This window comes from Oratosquilla oratoria, chromosome 13, assembly GCF_046742065.1.
Source record: "Oratosquilla oratoria isolate Oo_2021 chromosome 13, ASM4674206v1, whole genome shotgun sequence".
In the NCBI taxonomy this organism is placed as follows: domain Eukaryota; kingdom Metazoa; phylum Arthropoda; class Malacostraca; order Stomatopoda; family Squillidae; genus Oratosquilla; species Oratosquilla oratoria.
In genome coordinates, this window is record NC_134789.1 from 61,723,698 (window position 1) to 61,747,219 (window position 23,522).

The 23,522-nt window shown below is 38.0% G+C and overlaps 1 protein-coding gene across 4 annotated transcripts in view; it reads left to right on the forward strand.

Annotated features, from left to right (window-relative positions):
• Positions 1 to 5,822: 5,822 nt before the first annotated feature.
• LOC143032457 (ER degradation-enhancing alpha-mannosidase-like protein 2) overlaps positions 5,823 to 23,522 on the forward strand; it is a 43,812-nt gene continuing 26,112 nt past the window's right edge. The window contains exons 1-4 of one of the 4 annotated variants that reach the window (XM_076197268.1): positions 5,823 to 5,991; positions 12,681 to 12,756; positions 17,593 to 17,703; positions 20,990 to 21,175. In XM_076197268.1, coding sequence (XP_076053383.1) covers positions 17,609 to 17,703; positions 20,990 to 21,175 — 281 coding nt within the window. In that variant the 5' untranslated portion in view covers positions 5,823 to 5,991; positions 12,681 to 12,756; positions 17,593 to 17,608. Of the gene's footprint in view, positions 5,992 to 12,680; positions 12,757 to 13,813; positions 14,085 to 14,192; positions 14,412 to 17,592; positions 17,704 to 20,989; positions 21,176 to 23,522 lie in introns of those variants that run through there. The other 3 variants (XM_076197267.1, XM_076197266.1, XM_076197269.1) reach the window with 3 other exon arrangements.

The following is a 23,522-nucleotide window of genomic DNA, read 5'->3' on the forward strand; positions in this document are numbered from 1 at the left end:
TATACCGCCTGCTTTCCAATAAAAAATATATACATATATGTGTATATATATATACATATATACATATGTATATATATATATATATCGGAAAAAATTCGAAACTCCTGGACTCCAGCTCTTTACGAACATATATATATATATATATATATATATATATATATATATATATATATATATATATATATATATATGTATGTATATATATATATATATATATATTCGTTCGGCGGGTAAAACAAGATCCTAAATTTCCAACGGGAATGTTGGTATCTGGCTGAGGGAAGGAGCGGGTCTTTTCTCCCAGCCAGCGTTAGTCATATTGAAGTCGTTTGAAGGCGTCAGCACTTATGAGTCAGCTCCTCGACTTGTTCGTTTCTACACCCTGGCACTTCTATTGGGCTTTGTATTACTAGTTATGGACCAAAAGGTCTCCTGTCGGCATGCTCCTCCTTTGTACCCACTCCCTACGGCAGAGCATACGTCATCACAGCCAATTACAGGGAGGCTAACGTGCTCCGAAAAATACGGACTACCGACAAGTACAGCTGGAGAAAGAACTTCGTTTACGTTTTGTGAAAGTATATTGATGTTAGTAAGGGTTTTTCAGTCATATATAGACATGTGGACAAGGCGTCTTCTAGACAAAGTTTTCGTAACGTAACAGAAGGGAAAACAAAGATTACATATGTTCATTCGCAAGGAATTACTATAAGTTTCCTTCGCCTGCATTATTGTTATATATTTACACATACATAAACACACTCACAAATATATATACATATATATATATTATATATATATATATATATATATTTCTAAACAGAAATGTAGTAGCACATTTGTAAATAACACACAGGAAACCCACAGTCGGAGAAAATAAACTTGGAATAAAGAAGAATCCTATATTTCGGCTATCAACTGTAGCCCTCTTCCTGAAGAGGGCTACAGTTGATAGCCGAAATATAGGATTCTTCTTTATTCGAAATTTATTTTCCCCGACTGTGGGTTTCCTGTTTTATATATATATATATATATATATATATATATATATATACATATATATATATATATATATATATATATATATATACGTGTGTATGTATGTGTGTGTGTGTGTGTGTGTCGCGCGCGCGCCTGTGTGTATGTGATGACTTGATACCAGAAAAGTCTCGAGGAAGTTATTCCCTCAAATGTACTCGTACACACTGGATGTCCGACTACACATATATCCTGAAGTGTGCATTCGCCATTGTTACGTAGTGGTTCCTCTGTGCTGAATGAATTAGACTGGTGTCAGCCAGAGCAGATCCTTTAATGTCTCAAATACGATATCACGGGTCTGACAGTGATAAAACACGTGGAAAGTTATTGGGAGTGAACACCTAAGCAAGATGCTGTAATGACTGCCATTTATTTTATATTATTTATTTGTTTCTTATTATTTGTCTTTGTTATTATTTGCTTGATTTTCATTTATTTTTATCATTATTTACTATTTACCTGTTTGTTTATTATTTAACTATACCTATGCATTTATTAATTTTATTTATCATTATTTATATCATTATATTTTTATTTATCTATTTATTATTTATTTATTTACTTATTATTTATTTATCATTATTATGTATATATATATTTTTTGCATCCGACCTAGTTATGGACCAAAAGGTCTCCTGTTGGCATGCTCCTCATTTGTAATCCTTTGTAATAACTGTTAGTCCGTTTTGTGATTATTTCTTAAAGGATACGACGTCTTATTTCATCACATTTGGCTTGGGTAGACTGAACGCCAAGTCGCTTTCTTCAGCTGAAGGTTGAAACCGGAGCTGAAGGGGGCTTTGATGGGTTTAAACAACATTTAGGCCCGGGAGCATCTAGCTTAATGAGCTAATTCAATGTCTGCAGGTGTAGAGTATTCGCCTCTGAAATCTGCTTCTTCTCTTGGCTGGTTTTCATCTAAAACTGTAGTACGTCTATTTGTAAAAACGTTGGAAAACACACCTTATACGTTTGATAACAAATCAAATGGTTACTAATAACTGATTTACATGTTGTTTCCTTTCTTGTGAAGTGAAATCACTGCACCGTTGCACAACTACTCGGGAACGCTTTCTTTATGGATGCACTGGGTTGTTGTTGTTGCTGATCTAATCAACAATAAACTTCTGTCTCTGCGTCTTTCAGAAGATATATCGATATGTCATCTTCTACAGTTGTCTTCTTGTTTCATGTTTTTTTAAAGTAAACTTTACTAACCCGTAACTTCTGGTACTATACTAATGCATACTTATCACTTTGCTGACTGAATTTTTATATCGATATCCACATTCCAAATAAATAATTTGCTACCTTCCTAAAACTATTCTGCACTAGGCGTGTATAACGTTTATCCAATCACGAATAGTTTCCTCAATGTATTTCATATTTCTCTTCCTCTTTGCTTGTACAATTAAACTTTCTCCATTTTACCCTTCCTGATTTGTCTGTATAGTCTTTTCACCCGATTGTTTATTACTTTGAAGTATTTGTTTTCTCTCTTAATGTGTGTACCCCCTAACTTCACTGCTTTCCCGTACACATTCAATAATGTAGTTCTTACCCTAGAAGCTGTCCTCGAAGCTTCGAATTTGCTTTGTAATTCCCACCTGAAGTTCTTTTGGCTATCCTTTATCTTTGGAAGGACTATTCTAGTTTTGAAGACTAATTCATTTCATTCACCACTACAATTCAATATCCCTGTGTAACCTACTATTTTTCCGGCATTACCTATATTCAGTCTAATTACAACAGACTTTGTTGCTCTCATCATCTAATATGAAATGAGTTTCTTTCTTATTGCACTTTAATTGACTTTAAATTGACGGAGACTTATTATAGATAAATCAGATATCTATTAGAGATATAATTTTGGCGAAATACACACACTAAACCCTTCTGTAATGATTGGTATTTTCAAGTTATTCTGACTGTCGCCATTCTGTTACACTCACCTCCATGGAGGCATCTTCGGGAGCGAGATGTTATAGTGGTTTATTTTACCCTTCGAAAGTCTTTACTAACATCTTTATCACGGTGACATGTTTTATACTCTATTCTAGCTAACGCCATGGTAGAGCTAGACAAGTACAACAAGACAAGTACAACTTCGCGCCAAGCAGGAACATTCGATATGGTACATAACTCCCAGATTTTACAGACTACTTATCTTCTGTTAAATTGTATCATTGTACCAATCACGGTTGACCTAGGCTGGATGTAAAGTGTTACTTTTTCCCAAGTACCTCTACACAATTCCTCTACTACTTTTAAAAGTACGAGTATGTCTGATGAGAAGGGATAACGTTGTGACGCTTGTTCCAATATCAGTGAGCATACTGGCCGGCTTGGAAATACAGTGATTGGATTATATGTGTGCATGGTGTGGTTGGTGTTTTTGCAAGATATAAAACAAACTTCTCATTTCTAGTTGCAAACACGCACATACCGCACGAACAAAAAATATGCAAACACCTATATATATGAAAATACATGTGAACAAGTTGTATAGACACGGTAAAGGAAACATGGACTGGAGGTGCAGCTTTTATTCCTGACGTTTCGTCTAACGAAACGTCAGGAATAAAAACTTCACCTCCAGTCCATGTTTCCTTTACCGTGTCTATACCTACGTATATGTTTTCTTCTACTACTTTATTTCTAATTTTCTCTCAGACTAAATCCTCTCATTCCAGATTACCTCTCAAGCCCGTGCTACTGAATATCTCTCCCATTAAGTATTCAACCCTTTCCCATCTTGTTGGTAAACCTGATCAACTCCATCTCCCTCGTCCTTCCCTTGGCTCCCGAAATGCGACGGATTGCTAAAAAATGCGCTCATTGAAGAACCACTTTTAAACACAGCTATCCTTTAATTTTCTTACATAATCTTTTTCATCATCCCACCAACACCAATCTTGTGAAAACGGATAGTTACATCGACACTACAAAATGAAAATTAGTAATTTGAACGCTACAGTGGATCTCTCTATCGAGAATCTTTAAAACAAGACATCTCAAACATTCAGAATGTGCTTTCTCTCGTCTCATATTCTTTAGAGTCAACACCACCTTTTCATTTGTAACTGGTACAATACTAAAGCGACTCAATCACTGTATTTAATTAGTAAAGTTCTTGGTAAAATTCTTCAACTCTTCTTTTTACCATTCTATCTCTGCATTTAATAATTTCTCCATTTCTCTTTTGGATATCATTTGCGGTATCCCTATAATTAGTTTGTGTTCGGCCTATTTGATATTTTTATATTTCCGAATTGTTTCCTCCATATGGTTCACGTTTCTTTTTCTTTTCTCTGATCTTTGCCTATTAGTGGTAAACTTGTTCAGGTGAACTATCTCCATTTCGTCTTTCCTGATTTTGATTTGCAGAGTCCTTCTTTTCATTAGATCACATGTAACTTTGGAGTATTTGCTTTCTGCTTATTTTTAACTTTCTAATACTATTGCTCTGAAAACGAACTTAGCTGTACAACCTACCAATCTAGGGCCACTACCTATATTTACTTTATTCATGAACGTAACACCGTTATACCTGTTGCTCTCATCTAATATGGAGTATGTTTCGTTCTTTATTGTTCCATTTCGCATTCACTGAGTCAATCTACGACCTACACGCTTTCGGATGAAAATGTTTGTTATTCCCATGTTATATCTTTCTGCATGTTGCCTTTGTCATTTATCTTACCTATTCTGAATCTCTTAATGTACGATTTGCCTGCCATGTTTTCCTCCTCTTTAGAATTGAAGTCACTAACAACGTATGTCTACATTTTATCCATTGTCTGGAATATATTACTATAGAAGAACTCAATTCCATCGTCTGAACTCTGAAGGTGGTGTATAAATCTAAGTTATATGTGGAGTGTGTCTTCTACTTAGCCTGATCTCAATCCAGTCTACTTCATATGATACACTACTGAATTTCACTACGTTATCAGCTACATCTTGATTAATCAAAAATCCTAATTTACGGGACCTTTCCTTTTCCTTGCCTGTCAGTAGAATAAAGGACTTCGCTGAGTCCCAGGATTTCCCATTTGATGTTCACCATTTCTTCCATCAAGCTCTCCAGTAGTTATACATATCTGTATATACCAAAAGGCATACACTGTGCATACTCTTCACTCATCCCACACCCATCCAAAACCAGGTCAGAGGCACTGCAGCAAGGCACATCTTCATAGCAAACAAAAAGAGATCTCTTCGGGCGGCGTCAATTTTTCATCCACATCACATCCATTATCCACCCACATCTATCTCTTGCCCCCTCGCTTCCCTGCTTCAGTGGTTATATATGAAGTACTATACATACCAAAATGTAATTTCCCCATTAAAAGCTGGATAGCCCAGCCGAAGCATATACCCATACAACAAAATGGGTGTCAAGAGTGGGATATAAATGAAGGGTGGTTGTATACCTTGGCTGAGCCACACCATATCTTGAGAAGGAAATAACCTTTTGGTATATACATGTACGACCACTGGAACAGGGAAGGGAGAGGACAAAAGGCAGATGTGAGTGGAGAGGAGTTACACTCAGAAAAATCTAAGGAATGAAAACATAAGCTTCGACGAATTTTTGAAATCCAAATTCGAATACAGCAGAAATTATGTTTATATTAATGTTGAACATATATAAATAGACTATGCAATATAAAAACGGTAATTTTTATATCATATGATTTAAACTATTGAACTATAATTATGCCATTGTCAAGTTTTATTTAATTCTTACTTGAATTCCATTTGTTTACGAAGGCTAGTGTCATCGTCATTCACCACGTCCGAAACCCTGCAAAGGAAAAGAAAAATGCCTACGAAACGATGGATAAATTTATCACCATTTCTGATATTGTGCTACATCCCATGTCTACAGTGTACTATGAACTCCAAATATGGGAGGTACACTGAAGAGGAGATGGTAAAATTTAGGTCAGTATGTGTTCCCCGGAGGATTTAATGTTCATGTTGTAGTTGAGAGGGGATATGGATGAGAAAATTCTCATTTTTTCTGATATCTCAGCTTTGCATATGTCTTGTATAACATAGTATGATAGTTATGATGAGTTAGTTGGAAGATTCTCACTGTAATAATCATGTAGGCAAAAATAGTCAAGAGTTTCAATGGGGTTTAATTCAGTAACTTTCATGTTGCATCATGATCATTGGGTATGTACTATGGAGGACAAGATAAATTTTATCAAACCAGACTTAACCTCATTCATGCTAAGTCAGAAGAAACTACTGATTATCCATATGTATTTATATGATCCATATGTGATAGACAGCATCAAGTACTTTATTCTGATTTAGACAGTTGATGGTGTAGATGCATATCATATGATGATATGGTGCAGGTGCATATTTTTTGTTGATTTAGAATTAAAAAGAAAAATAAATAATGCAAAAGGAAGTATATGAATAGGTTGATTATGTTGAATTTATTTACTGGAATGTACATTATAGTGCAAAGGACAGTGATACAAACTATGATAATGAAAATAGTAGAGGATTTTTACCATATGGTAACATTGACATGTTGTTGTTGTCATTCCCTAGACTGTCTGTCCGAGCAGTCCCGTCTCCCCAAGGAATGCCACAGCCAGAACTGGGTTTTCCCACAAATCCTTTATAGAGTGTATGTTGTGTTGTTTGCGTGCATGATTGTGTATAATGCAGTCTTCCATTATGTGTTGTATGGTATGGGGTGAAGTGTTACATCCTGGGCAGCTGTTCACAATGCGGTCATCCAGCCTCTTCTGGTAGCTTAGCCTTAGAAGTGCTGGGTGGTGGCCACACCGCAGTCTGGCCAGGTGGACTCTGTCCTTTTGTGGGAGAGAGGATTCAGAAGGGTGGATATCAGGGGGTCTGGCATGCAGCAGTGTGTTGTCTTTCAGTGTGTTAATGGAGCGGTGAGTGATATGATTATGAATATGTTTCCGGAGGCTGGTATTTGGTGTTTGTGGAGGAAGAGAAGAGAGTATCTGTGTGTGATACAGGTCTTTGGGTGTTGTCTTAATGTTTCTTGGTGTGTGTGGGTGTTCTGCTATGTAGTGTAGTGGGTGTGATGTGTTTGTGGTGGCTGTGGCAAGTGTTTGTGTGCCGCTCATGTCGAGGTGGTCCTTGACTTTGAGGACTTTTGTTTCATGGTGTAAATAGTCTGTAGGTGTTGTATTTGTGCAGCTTGTAATTGTTTTTAGGGCTTTGTTTTGTATGATTTGAAGGGTGTTGTGGTGTGTCTTACTGAGATTAGGAGCCCATGCAGGACTCGCATAATTCATCACTGAGCGTATTCATTGTTTGTATATTGTTGTATTAGTTTCTTTGTTTTGTCCAAATGTTGTTCCAGCGACTTAAGTGCATTAAGTCTAGGTGTGCATTTGTTTTTTGTTTGTGATGTGTTGTTTGAAAGACATGGATGTATCATATGTTACACCAAGAGTTTTCGGTGTGTTTGTGTGTGGTATTAGAGTGTTGTTGATGTAGAGATGAGGCATGTATTTGTGTTCTTTTGTCCAGTTGGTGAGAAGTGTTGCTGTAGATTTGGTTGGAGCTATTTTGAGTCTGTTTGTGATGAACCATGTGTTGAGCGTATCAAGGTATGGCTGGATTATTTCTGCAGCTTTGTCTGTGTTACGATGTGTGCATGTGATTGTTATGTCATCTGCGTAGGAAGAGATTTGTATTTCTGAGGTGTCTGGTGTGGGTAAGTCATGCATGTATAGATTAAAGAATGTGGGGAATAGAACAGAGCCCTGTGGTACTCCATTCTTAATGTTTCTGATGTGCGATGATTGGCCATTATATGACACATAAGCATTCCTACCTGCCAGATAATTGGCCAGCCATCTTTTGGTGTTATTGTGCATGTCTGTGTTATATATTTTATTTGTTAGGTTGTGGCGGGGGATAGCATCAAAAGCTTTACTAATGTGTAATGTTATAAGAAGTGTTCTGTGGTGGGGCCTATCTGAATTGATGCCATCTAAAATTCTTTGTGTGAGGTTTATCAGAAGAGTGTTTGTGGAGTGTAGTGGCCTAAAACCGTGTTGTGAGTCAGCAAGGGGAATATGTGGTGTGACAAGTTTAAGTATTAGGTGTTCAATGACTTTAGAGAGGGGGTGCAGAGAAGTGTGATTAGGCGGTGGGATGTTGGGATTGTTGGGTCTTTGTTCGGTTTTAGAATTGTGATTATTTTACCATGCTTCCAGATGTCGGGTTTAGTGTTGTGTGAATAGCTGTAGTTTGCAATATTTGTGAGTGCGTGTATACCTTGTGGTCCAATGTGTTTTAGGTGGATGTTACATATGTTATCAGGGCCACAGGCAGATGAGTGCTTGAGATTATGTATTATGTGTTTTGTCTGACTGTCTATGAAGGGTGTATAGTCTGAGTCTGTGGGAAAGTCTTTCTTATGTCGAATAGTGCGTTGGTCGTCAGGGTGAGAAGTGAGATGGCTTGTCTGTGCAAAATGATTTATGAGTGTGTTTGCTTGTTGTCTGTTTGAGGGTAGATTGTCTGTTGTTGTGATTATTGCTGCATGAGAGCGTGTTGTGTTACTGTTGGATAGTGTAATGCTGTTGAGTGTTTTGTACAATTTGCTGGTGTTTGTTTTGTGATCAAGTGTATTGATAAAGTTTTGCCAATTTTGTGTTTTTTGTTCGTGTATTTTATTGGCAATCACAGTGTTTAGTGTTTGTATTTGGTCTGCTATGTTTTGAGGGATAGGTGTGGGGGTATTGTGTTTAAGTGTGTCTCGTTGTCTGATGATGCCTTGGATTTCTGGTGTGAAGTTGGGGTTGTGTGATTTTCTGTTGCCTCTAGGGATGTATCTCTTGTCTGCATTTTGTATGATTGTATTAAAAGTGTGCACAGCATTGTTTATGTTTGTGATTGGTGTACTGTAAAGTGTTTCAAAATGTTGTTCTGTCTCTTCAGTAAAAGCTTCCCAGTTAGCTCTCTTGTAATTGGTGTATGTGTGTCTGTGGCCAACTGGGGTGCATCTTGTTTTGGTGGTGATGATGATTGGAAGGTGGTCAGAACCAAGGGTTCCGACCACTCTCCATGATGTTCTTGGGGATTGAGGCTAGTTGGCCTCAATTTAGCCAACTAGCCTCAATCCCCAACCTGATCATGGGTGGTGACTTCAACGCCAAGTCGTCTGCCTGGTATGTCGACAACCCTGACACAGACAGAGGGCTTGATATACAGACTCAGTTTGACTCATTGACTATCATGAACAACACACATAATCATACACATATCCCACACCAAGCCCTATACACTCCCTCCTCTCCTGATATCACCTTCTGCTCCCCCTGCCTAACCCCAACATTGACATGTTGATGATAACGATGACATTCCCTAGACTGTCTGGCTGAGCAGTCCTGTCTCTCTTAGGAACATCATGACTGGAGCAGAGTTTCCCCATAAATCCTTTATAGAGTATATGTTGTATTGCTGGCATGCATAATGGTTTGCAATGTGTTGAATAGCATGGGGTGAAGTGTTACATCCGGGACAGATATCAGCAGTGTGTTCATCTACCCACTTATGGGAGCTTAGAAGGGCTGGATGTTGGCTGTTTGGCTGCACTAAACATAGTGTAACATATTGCTTGTGCCATATGGCTATATTTTGTCAGAAAAGATATCAGGCACTATTTTGTTGATTACATTAGGTTTAGGTTAGATTAGGTCAGCTAAGGTCATACTAGGTCTATCCAAATATTGGAAGGGGCTTATAAAATCTTTTATGTATTGTTGGCTACTGGGAGTAGATTGTTGTAGTTGTTTAAGAAATAAGTTGTTTAAGAAAACTGGAGTAGGCTCTATGTTAGATATTTGAGCGGTGGAATTATTAACCTCTTCAGTATGAGTCAAATTCTTGTGCACAGCATCAGCTGCCATATGAATGGTGCATCACACTGCTTGCATTATAAACTATAAAGTCACTGCGGTATTACTCATTCTCTTTTACTCCAAGTAATAATAAACACAAAAAACATGATCAAACCAGTTCACAGGGTCTGGGGGTAACTCATGTACAACTACAAAAAATATATAATCAAGATGTCAATGCCAGCATCCTCGTGTACCCACTCACACCTCATGACACCTATGTAGGCATCATTGTACTGAAGTGGTTAACAGGAGCCTGCATGAGGTGGTCTTGTGAGACAAACATTAGAAAAAAATGATCTCCCTTCTGTTCATCTTTAACCTCTTCACTCCGGGGCACATTGCACGTCTGGCAGCATTAGCTGCCCGATGTGCGATGTTGCGTCATAATAATCGCATTATAAAAAATAAAGTCAGTGCTCAATCGTTCATTCTCTTTCACCCGTGAATTTTGATAACCATAGAAAATATGATGAAGCCAGTTTAGAGAGAATGGAAGTTATGTAGGTATGACTACAATAAATATAATGAAGACGACGATGTCGGCATCATCGTGTACCCACTTGCTCCTCATGACGCCTGTGTAGGTGTCACCGTATGGAAATGGTTAAATCCCATCAGTGTCTTTACCTCTTGATGGAGATGTAGCCCCAAGAAGTTGGCACTCATGTCTCTTGACTAGGCCCAAGATCTTGCTGCACTTTCATGTCCTCATCCATGTAATGAAATGCCATGCTAATATTCTTCAGCAGTTTATAAATCTCTCCTATTATTCCCTATATATGACTTCCAGATGGAAGATTATCTCTTGATTAAAACCCCAAAACTCTTTTCCTTCTTTGCCTTTATGACTTATTCATCTCCCATTGTATAATTGGCTGTGTGGGTTCAAAAGTTGCAGCATAGAACTATGTACCAATAATTGTCATGATTGGAGAGGATTTTTATTTCTAATTGTAAATGTTGTTACAATGTCATATTGAAAACTTCAGTGAAGGCAAGCAAGAAATGGAACATACTAAGAACAGTGTAAACAATTAATAAAAACTATAGTACACTTAACTATGCACCCACACCATGGTATCTAACAATTAAAAATATAATCAAAAGACATTCTATAAACAACACAAAATAAGAATTAATGATAATAGGAAACAATAAAAAACACCGATAGAACATCTTCAGTTAGGGTTGCCAACCGTCCTTTATTTCAAAGGACAGTCCTTTATTTAGCTCTATTTGTCCTTGTCCTTTATTGACATTTGAAATTACACTGTTTGTCCTTTATTTTGAAATCGTTTTGACTGGTAGTTCAATTTCCTGCTCTCAAGACGTGATTGCAAAAGTGTTTATTTCTTGTAAGGGTGCAGACTCTGTCAACTCTAGTCCGCACAATACCAGAAGCACAGAGCAGCAGACAGCAGACCGCATACCGCATAGCCTCATTTTATGTATAACTCAATTCTCCATTAAAAAAATGCGTTCATTTAGGGAAAACCAGAAAATCATAAATGATGTTCCTAAATCTGAGAATCACCACAAAAAAAAAATAAAATAAAATAAAATAAAATAAAATAAATAGAGGAAGAAAGGAGGTACTGTTGGACATTTGGAAAGGCAATACCTCCGTCTATCAACTGAACTCACGAAGAACCAAAACAGATATGGCGCATTATACAAGGTAGTGATGAAGCCCTTCACAAAATTGAGCCGTAATTTGTTATAAATGCCAGAAGAACAGTGAAATTTATGTGAGAAAACTTGTAATAGTAGTGCCAACATTTCATGTTATTATCAGATATTTGGAAAAACAGAATAGATTTCGATGAAAATTCAACATTCGGCTAATTATCAAACCTAAGTTTCTTAGGCCATTCATTCCCAAAGTTTCAGAAATTTATAGAGGTAGTAGAATATTTGAAGTTAGAAAGAAAGCATAAATTAAAGATGGATGAACTTTTTGATGAAGTAGTATTAATTCAAAGAAACTTCGACATTATGAAAAGCTCTGAACACTCCATAAACTCAAAAACAAAAAGCAGATAGTGGTATTTTATTTTTAAATCTATGGACTTTAAATGTATCAATGTTTTCAAAATAATTTCTTTTGTACTATCAATTCAGACCATCATCTTATTATGAGAAAGTTTTTAGTTTAATGTCATCTAAATGGAGAGATGAAAGGAACTGATGCTCTGTTGAATTAAGAATGAACTCATATATTTTAACATAAAAGATAGTTGCTTGGAATTTGCTAAAAACATCAAAGATGATACAAATTTTCTGAAGGCAGCAAAAAACTAAGGCAAATATAGTTTTAAAGATTAAAATTCTTTGATCAAGGTAAAATAAATGTCTTCTCATTCTTGTTTTTTGTATTTTCATCTGCATTTAATATTGGCATCTATTATGATCTATAGCCACTTGGGTAAATATCAATAAAGTTTTTGTGTCCTTTATTGTAGCTTAACAGAGTTGGTAACCCTATCTTCACTATAGCTGGGTTGTTCTGAAAACATGTCTAAAACAGCAAATTCTACAATTGTAGATGTATGTTTTCAGTTGCTGACTTACATTTGTGATAAAGTCATAGCAAATTCACAGATTTGTGTTGTGGAAGTAAGACCACAAACACAAATGTGTCTGTGAATTTCATGTTTAGTCTGGTGGCATCAGGGTGGGTGCATCATCCTGTGAGAATTTTAAATGTCTCATTTTTAGGAAGGAGAACATGGACTTGCTCAAAATGGATTTGGCTCAATTAAGCTTGTTGGAGGAGGACAGCTGAGTCTGAGGGGTAATGGTTGACAGTGACCACATGCCATTGACTAACTGTACTAAGTGTTGTTAACAGTGAGTAGTGCCACTGACATATACAGGGAGTCCTTGGTTTATGATGGTCTTGGCTTCTGTCATTTTATGGTTACAAAGTTGGCAGTGTTTGTCCCTGTGCATTCCCCACTTGCTATTTGTTTTTTCCCATTAATAATACAAAATACTAGTTTGGTGCACACAGCAGAGGAATACATTGTCATGGGACGATAGACTGAGGAAGGAAGTGCCACTTTGGATTACTCCTTATTCACTCTCTCATTTGTGTTGCTTTGTTGGGAACTTTTTACCCTTCATTATGGCTCCCAAGCATAAGGCAGACTATTCTGATGTCAATACATTAACCCCTTCCATACGGTGCCGCACACGTAGGCGTCATGGGGAGCGAGTGTATTCGCGAGGCTGCCATATCGGCGTCTTGATTATATATATTGTAGTCGCCCCTCCATAATGACATTCTTTCTAATTCTTTTGTAATCGCATTTTCTATGGTTATCAGAATTCACGGGTGAAGAGAGAACGATCAATATAAGCGGTGACTATATTTTATGATGCGAGTATTATTACGACACGTCGTACGGCTGGCATTGGCTGCTGCCACCGAGATCTAAGTCCATGACGCCTACGTGTGCGGCACCGTATGGAAGGGGTTAAAGAGAAGGAAAACAATCACCATAGAAGGTGTTTATTTAGGCTGGTTCTGACCTATACCAAAAAAACAGTGTAAGATGTTGCCTAGGAATAAACTCCATTGTAATTCGAGGACCCCCAGTACTTGTAGAGAGGTTACATTGTACAGTGAGTTTAGGTTGTGTACAGTGTTTACATAGTATAACTTATTACTGCTTGCTTGTCTGTAGAATTCAGTCTTCTGTAATATATTTGTCTCAAAATGTATGGAATTATTTGTAGTTAGTACTACAGTTAATTTGATGACTAATTGTCAATAAGTTAGTATTAGTAACTAATTCAGTGGTAATGATTTCTTGATTTTTTAACTATATAATTAACATTTATACCAGGTAGAGGGACCAATGACAAGTACCTGCTTGTCGTGGAGCTGCCCATTTTCAAAACTTTTCAACCCCGTCACCTCCATCAGGAGATGCAACCCTGAGGGGCTGACACTTTGTCTCTGAACTGGGACCAAGATCTCTATCAACTTCAGCTGAATTCCTTATGCCTTTTAACGTGGAGAGCTGACAACTGGCAACAATTTCTCTCCTCCTATTACTTTCAACCAGTGACATTGAAACAGTCCCACTTCAGTACAACATAGACAAATGTCCAAAGGTTTTTTGTAAAGATATCCATGTGGAGGGGTGAGGGAATACTGTTGCTAACCGCTTTGGGGCTTCAAAATTTCCACTTAGTGAAAACTGAGGCAGCAATTGCTGTTGTTATTGTTATACAATGTAGTTATTATTTATTTTTAATCACTGGTATAACTAGTTTGTTTTACTTTGATGTATCATTCTGTGTATCATTTACTTAACAATAGCACTTTATTGAGCTTTGTTTTTGATATTTCAGATATAGTTAACATTGGAAGCATGGTCTATGTTTGCAGATTACATTTGTGATAGTATCATGCAGTTTGTAGATTTGTAATTGCAGAAGGTATGGGTTTTGAGTTCACAGATTTGCAATTTTGAGATGGAATTTGCATTTATGGTGTCCAGCTTTGATCCTTCCCATAGAGAATAAGATGAGAATGATGGGTACATAGTTCAACAAAAGAGCCCTCAAATCCTCCCATTCCTGATATCATAGCACGCAAATATGGACCACTGAATGGAACATAAAATAACCACAATATCCTGTCCCAGTACTCTGCAATACATACATATACCAATGGCTTTTTCACCCTTACAAGGGAGGTAGCCAAAGTCAAAGGCATAAATCCACTCCCACCCATTTCATCCCCACATACTCCATTCCCATTCACCACTCCTCCCTCTTTTCTTGGCTCCTCCTGGATGAAGGGTTATCCCTGCATCTCGCCCACTGCCCAGGGTCAGAAGTAATGTAGCAAGACATAGCTCATCCACAGCAAGGCCGCTTCATTAAATCAGCAACCCCTCCTCTCTGTCCCCTCATGCAGAAAAAGGGAAGACTGGGAGAAATCCCCTTTGGGCTGTGTCAAAATAGTGTTCATACATACTCTCTCACCCCTCCTTCCCTCACCCACTCCCTTTCATGCATCACAGCATCATCCATACACAACCATTCTCCACTCACCCCTATCCTCTGTCTTTTCACTTCCTTCCTCAACTAATATTCCCTTCACTATAAACCCACTGTCGGAGAAATAATAACGGAAAAAAAGGGAAACTGTATATTTCGACTACTGTCTGTAGTCCTCTTCAGCAGAATGCTTACAGAGAGTTAAGATGCAAGTTTATATAGGGTGGTGAGGTAGTACATAAAAGGGGGATGGGGCAAAGTAGGGGGACTCAGGTTATATGCCCTTGAAATAGTCGGGTCGCGGAAGGACAGTTAGTGCTATTATGTCCGACCGCTTTTGACAATGATTTGTTTACAGCTAGCTTCGTAATACAATCTGGGGGCCATTGTCCTTTTGAGGTATTAAAATTAGGATGATGTTTTATTAGGGAAGATTCTACAATTTTCCTTCGATAGCTACAGTGTGATTTAAAAATAATTGATGCATTATCCCAATCTAATCTATGGTCTTTTTGGCTGGCATGAAGGAACACAGCAGAGTTAACTTGTCCATATTTTATGGAGTTTTTATGTTCCTTTAATGATATTCCCTTCTTTCCCAATGCCCCTTTTACCCCATCCATCCATCTCATCCTTGGTTGCCCCCTCATGTTCATACCATCCATCTCTGCTTTCCTCACCTCTTTTATTGATCTTTCTTCTTTCATTCTTTCCATGTGTCCAAACCATCCTAATACTCTTTCATCAACCCTATCTTCCAACTCCCTTTCTGCCCCTGCTCTCCTCTTCACCTCCTCATTGCTCACTCTGTCCAGCCTAGTAACCCCTACCATACTTCTCAGGCATCTCATCTTAAACACATTTAAACTCTTCCTCTCTTATGTTTCATGTTTCTCTGCCAAAAAGTGCTGTCAGCACAATCATCCCTTCATACAATCTCCTCTTAGCATCCATTCTCAAATGTCTATTTCTTCTTACACCTTTCAATCCCCCAAGGCATTTACTTGCTTCTCTCAATCTACATTCTCCCTCCACCTCCACTCCTCCCTCTCTTGCCACATTTGCACCCAAGTATCTAAAGCTATCCACTTCCTCTAGTCTCTCTCCCTTAATACTCACTTCCAATTTGCTACCATCCTCTCCCCTTGTACACCTCATTACCTTACTTTTACCCACATTTATCTTCAACTTCCTTCTTTCACACACCTTCCCACACTCTGTCACTAACTTCCATATTCCCTTCTCTTGTGCAGTGTTATCAGCAACAACAACTGGCTTATATCCCACTTTTCTCCATTTTCTTTAACCATCTCCAAACCCTGGCCCATTACCCATGTGTTTACCTCATGTACCACCCCATCCACAAATAATTGAACACCTATATACCTATACAAAAACATATACACACTCAGATAAAAAAAAAACTCGTCAAGTTGGAGCCATACATGAATTTTAAACTGGGTATGATAAATTGGAGAATAGAAGATGGGGTTCCACAATTGTTGTTCCTTTCCTGTATACTGCAGTAAGTTAATACTAAACTGCCCTAAAATCATTGCTTGAGACAGCAACATAGTCTTTATATTGATTGACTTATGGGCTGAATCAGTGGCCATGACTGACTTCTTTGGAGCCATGAGTCGTCAGCAAAGAAGAACTGGGGCAATGGATTTACTATTACAGCACCAATTGATTTATTATTATTTACTATTTATTATTACAGTACCAATTCTGTAATGGTTTGTATTAATATGTCATGGAACTACACAAAGAGTAGATTCACAGAGTAGAAATTATATTTATGTATTTGATAGTTTTTTTGTATTTACCTGATTGTGAAATATGGGATAAAAGCTATGTTTGTGGGGTCCTCTGTACATTGGTTAAATCTAAATTTAGATTTGTTTATGTTTAACTGTAAGATTGTCTCTTCCATGTTATTCCATAGATCACCTCATCTTCATGGAAAACTGAATTTCATAATATCCTTGAAACCCCTTGCCTTTTTCACCTTTTTTCATGTTTTTTTTTTTTTTTTTTTTTCAAACTAAGAAATATTCTTTGTCAATCATGTCCTTACTTTCATGGCTTTGAATACTCAACTAGTGTCATACCACCTCTTTTTCTTCATTCATCCAATACTGGTAGCTGCAATTTACTTATTTTTTCTTTAAACATTTTATCAGCTTAGCTGATAACCATTTTAGTTACCACTGTTTGAATTTTCTCTATTCGTTTAGATCTTTCTTTTTCTGTGGTGGCTGCATAAATCAGGTTTTTAATTAATTTTTCCATCCTATACTCATCTTTACCTTACCTTATGTTACCTTATGGAGATCTCGGTGACTTCACCTCGGCTACAGGAACTGCTGCTGTTTCCTCCCTGGCTGTGTTGGTTCCAGTGAAATGGCCATGTGGTGGAATGCGAATCTTATGTTTGTCAATGTTTTATAACTCTTCCCTGTAATGTTCATATGTTTTTCAAGTGAGGTGTCATCTATATTTAGGGTCATTTGGCCAAAATACTTGTTAATATGTCTACTGTGTCATTTTAACTTTAGCATTAGATCCCAATAGTTGTGAATTTTAATATCAGTCATCGGTTTGTTTTCAGAGATGAGGTACGAGGAATGTTTTATCACGCATATGATAGCTACATTGAATATGCCTACCCTTATGATGAACTACGACCACTGTCTTGTGATGGCCATGACACATGGGGAAGGTGAGTTGTTATTCTAGTGACAGCATTTTTCATCTTTTTATGTAGTATTTTAAAGATACAAGATAATAATAAAATCATTCTATATTGAATATGAAATAAACATACCATACACATCCACACACAAAGTGAGGGAAGCAAAAAACCAGGTTTAGCAGTTATAAATGTAGAAGTTAGGGAAGTGCTCAATCTCCTGGGGTCATTGGATGTGGCAAAAGCCTCAGGACCTGACGGGATCTCAAAGTGGATACTTAAAGAATGTAGGGAATAAAACTAGTGGACAAGATCTACAGTCTTATTACATGTTCATTGAAAGAAGGGATTGTGCCACTTGATTGGAAAAGGGCAAATGTGGTGTCAATTCTCAAAGGTAGAAACAAGGAAACACCACTAAATTATAGGCCAGTGTCACTAACCAGTACAGTAGTGAAATTATGTGAAAGGATTGTGAAAGATTGATGGACCAAATATCTTGAAAAGATGAGCATTCTGACAGATCTGGAAGGTCATGTGTGTTGAACCTTTTAAGCTTTTACTTGAGAGTGATTGAAGTGCTGCAAGAGAGAGAGGGGTGAGTGGTCTGTGTATGCCTGGATCTAGAGAAGGTATTTGATAAAGTACTTCACAGTCAACTTATGTGAAAATTGGAGCATGTTGGAAGACTGAGAGGCAAGCTATTAGAATGGATTAAAGACTTTTTGAAGGAAAGATACATGAGGACAGTAGTAAAGGACAAGATGTCAAGCTGGAGAGCAGTAACGAGCAGAGTACCACAAGGTTCAGTGCTTGCACCAATAATGTTTCTTGTCTATGTTAATGACATGATGGAAGGAACAACAAGCTATGCCAACATGTTTGCAGATGATGCAAAAATCATGAGAAGAGTGAAAAATAAGGAGGACAGTAGACTATTGCAAAACAATTCAGATACTATTTTTGAATAGAGCCAAGAATGGGAAATGAAGTTCAATACCAAAAAATGCAAAGTACTGGAAATGGGCAATAGCAGCAAAAGGCCATCCTTAAACTATTTCTTGGGAAGCAAACACATTACAAAAGTAAAAGAGGAGAAAGACTTGGGAGTGTTGATAAAAGACAATCTGTCACCTGACAGACATATCAGCAGGATTGTGGGATTAAAGTGGCATTCCATTATATGGATGAAGAAATGATGAAGACTCATCAAAACCCTGGTAGATAAACCATATGAGGAAAGACTAAAGGTACTGGGTCTGCCAACTTTGAAAGATAGAAGAGAAAGAGGTGACATGATTACAGTGTTCAGGTCATTAAAGGGGATAGATTGCATTTATAGAAGAGATATCCTGTTTAAAGATGGGAGGGCTTTAAGAGATTATGGAAGTAAATTAAGAAAGACCACATATTGAAAGGATGCTAAGAAATAGTTTTCCATATAGATGTATGAATATGTGGAATAGTTTAGAAAGTGATGTAGCCCAAACTCAAACAATACATAAGTTCAAATCTAAATATGATAATTGGAAATCAAAGACATGATTAAGTTGGAACTGTACATGAATTTGAGTCTAGGTATATTAGAAAATTAGAGAATAGGAGATAGGGCCCAATGAGCATTGCCCCTGTCCTGTATACTATAATTAGGTAAATACAATTAGGTAAAATACGGTTTTCCATGTAGAAGCATAAATACCTTGGAATAGCTGAGAAGGTGTAGCCCAAACTGGAACAATACATGAATTCAAATTTGGGATCAATAATAGAATCTCCCTTCTTTGTGCATGCAATGATTGGTGGGGATCAGGGTGCTCTGCCATTGCTCTGCGCTGTCACTCAGCCACACACTGTCAATCAGGTCATGGTAATGTTTTTCATTTTCTATTACCTAACCTAATCATTAATGCTTACAAACTGTTAGGTTAGGTAGCTTAGATAACAAAAAAAAAATGTTACCATGACCTGAGTAATGGCGCAGAATGACAGTGGAGCACCCCGGAGCCCAATAGATCAGCAAGCACAGGTGGTGGTGGTGGGGGGGGAGGGGATTCTACAATTGTTCCCAAATTCGAAAATGATGGTTGGAAATCAAGGATATATATTAAGTTGGAACTGTGCATGAAGTTGAGGCTAGGTATGATAAATTGGAAAATAGAAGATGGAAACCTACAAGCATTATTCTTTTCATGTATACTACAATTAGGTAAATACTTATACACACACACAAGTATATATATATATATATACTGTATATATATATATATATATATATATATATATATATATATATATATATATATATATATATATATATGCCGCACGAAGTTATAATACATACATATACCAAGGCTTTTTCCCCCTTCCAAGGGAGGTAGCCAAAAAGGGAAAGGCATAAAAACACTCCCACCCATTTCATCCCTAAATACACTCCACACCCCTCCCACCCTTCCTCTCATCTGAGCACCTCCTGGATGACGGGTCATCCCTGCACCCTGCCCACCGCCCTGGGTCAGAAGCAGTGTCGCAAGACACAGTACATCCACAGCGAGGCCGCTTCATTTAATCGGCGACCCCCCCTCTCCGTCCCCCTTTGCATATAAGGCGAGGACGGGGAGAAATCCCTTCGGGCTGCGTCAAAATTTACTCACACATACTACCCCACCCCCCACTTCCCCGCCCATTCCTCCTCATGCAGTCACAACATCATCCATATACAACCATTCTCCACTCACCTCTGTCTTCCGTCCTCTCCCTTCCTTCCTCAACAGACATTCTCCTCTTCCCCAAAGCCCCCTTCACCCCATCCATCCACCTCATCCTAGGACGTCCCCTCATGTTCACTCCCTCCACATCTGCCTTCCATACCTCTTTTACTAGTCTTTCTTCACTCATTCTTTCCATGTGTCCAAACCATCCTAATATTCTTTCATCAACCCTATCTCCCAAATCCTTTTTCACCCCTGTTCTCCTCCTCACCTCCTCATTTCTCACTCTATCTAGCCTAGTAACCCCCACCATACTTCTCAGACACCTCATCTCAAACACATTCAAACTCCTTCTCTCTTCTTCTCTTATGTTCCACGTTTCTGCCCCATACAGTGCTGTTGGCACAATCACTCCTTCATACAGTCTCCTCTTCACATCCATTCCCAAATGTCTATTCCTCATTACACTCTTTAAACTCTTTAATATATAATATATATATATATATATATATATATACTGTATATATATATATATATATATATATATATATATATATAATTTATTTATTCATTTATTTATTTTTTTCTCTTTTTTTTTCTCTTTTCAGCTACTCATTAACCTTGGTAGATGCTTTAGACACTCTTGCTGTTATGGGTAATTCATCAGAATTCAAGCGTGTCTATGATATCATCATGGAGAAAGCAACCTTTGATAGCAACATCAATGTGTCTGTTTTTGAAACTAATATCAGGATTGTTGGGGGGTTGTTAAGTGCCCATTTTATGTCAAGGAGGTAAGTTACACTTGTGCATGTTCATTATTACTTTGAGTTATAATTCAATGCTAAGAAATGGAATTGGGGAGAGGAAAGTTTAGAGTTCTCTTTTACTCTGAGTAATAATAAACACAGAAAACATTATCAAACCAGTTTACAGAATCTGGGGGTAACTCATGTGATATGATATGGTTTAATGTCACAAACTCCCCCCTATCGGAAGGCTAGGATGGTGCCCCTCACAGAGGACTTTGTACTCGTGTACAACTACAAAAAATATATATAATCAAGATGCTGATGCCGGTACCCTCGTGTACCCACTTGTGCCTCATGATGCCTATGTAGGTGTCGACATACCAAAGTGGTTGAAAAACAACGTCAACACTTATCAGTAGTTGTGTTTATAAAGAAGGGTATACAGTACTTCATTTTCTAGGTAATGTTTCTGATAGTAGCTAAATGTAGCCTTGATACCTTCCTTTTCCTATCTCTATTGCCATGGACAAGATGCAGGGATGGCCCATCATCCAGGAGGTGCCAAGATAAGAGGGAGGGAAGAGGGTAAGAGGGGAATGGAGTATGTAGGGGATGGAATGGGTGGGAGTGGTTTCTATGCCTTTGTTTTTTGGCTACCTCCCATGTAAGGGGTAAAAAGCCTCTGGTATATATATATGTATGTATGTATTACTATTTCTTGTCATTGTTGTGAATATCTGTCTCTGATTTTTTTTCTTTATAGTATGTGCCTGGGGACTTTGTCAAAAGCTTTGTTTTTGTCAGTAGCTACCATAACGGTTATTTCTGGTGGAGCTTTCTTACTGAAACTTTTTGCCACTCATTGGGAGATGTTTGTGAACAGTGTGCTGGTGGCATAGCCCTCTTTGAATCCATGTTGATTAGGGGAGGTGGGTAGTTTTGTTGCAATTCAATGGACATTCCATACATGTAATGCCCCTTTCTCCCCCTCAGTCCTTTTCATTCTTGGTCTTTCTCACAACCTCATTCCATCCACTTCTGCTTTCCACAGACTTTCAACTAGTCTCTCCTTTCCTTGTAAATTCTTTCCATGTGTCCAAACCATAGCAGTAATCTGTTCCTCCCTATCCAACAACTATCCACCCACCCTTGTTCTCTGCCTCACCTTCATGTTTGTCACTATCCATTCTTGTGACATCTATCATATCTTCAGACATTTTATCTCAAAAACATTCAGTCAGTTCCTCTCTGCCTCATTTCTGTTTCAAGTCTCTTCTCTGTACACTGTAGTACCATGGGTACAATCACTCCTTCATGTAATTTTTTCTTTGCATTTGCCTCCAAAAACCTATTTCTTATAGCATTTATCATTCCACCTAGACATTTACTCTCTTCTTTTACTCTATGATTCATCTCTGTATCCAGTACTCCATTCACCACTTGTGACTCCAGATGCTTAAAACTCTCCACTTTCTCAAGCCCCTCATCCTTCATACTTGCATTCAGCCTATCATCATCTTTCCTTATATATCTCATCACTACTTTTGCCCACATTCACTCCAAAATAGACCACCAATTTCTTTGTTTCACCACTCCTCCAGAGATCAACCCAGCACAGGAGCCACACTCAAGGCAAGCAAGGACCACACTGGCATGCCTACATTCAGGTCTATACCCTGCACTGAAACAGCACAAACACAGAATTGGCCTGACAACAGACATCAATTACCCAAGATGCATCCACCTAAAAGAAGACACATAGCATTTTATACTACACTGCTCACTCATTCCAGACAGCAACACAAAAATCTCACTGGTTGTATGGACTGAACTGGTATCTGTAACCAGTTTCCTGGGGGCTGCTTATCTCTTGCAAGAGAGAACAATGGTAGTGGATTAATTTATTTATTTACTTATAACTTTCTCCTCCCAAGTACCCTTGCCAACTCAGTCCCCATCCACTTCTGTCTTTCCTTAGAATCAGTCACAAGTGCAGTGTCTTCCACAAATAACAACTGGCTCACCTCCTATGACCTTCAATTCTTACCCCTCCAATTCCAAGCCTCTACCTAGCTCTCTCTGCATTTACCTCCCATATTATCCCATTCACAAACACATTGAACAACCATGACAACATCATATAACCTTGCAGAAGTAAATGGAATGAAAGTATAAATATGAATTATCTGTAGTGTTCATGGGGGATGATGAGTCATTCCTGCTTCCACCATCCATGAGGAATGGAGATAGGAGAGGTGGAGGGAGTGGTGGGAGTGAAGTGGGTGGGAATAGGTATGTACTTCTGACTTGGCTACCTCCCTAATAAGGAGGAAAAAGCTCTCAGTATGTAGATAGATAGTTCATGGAGGATAAGAGTGAGATTGTGCAA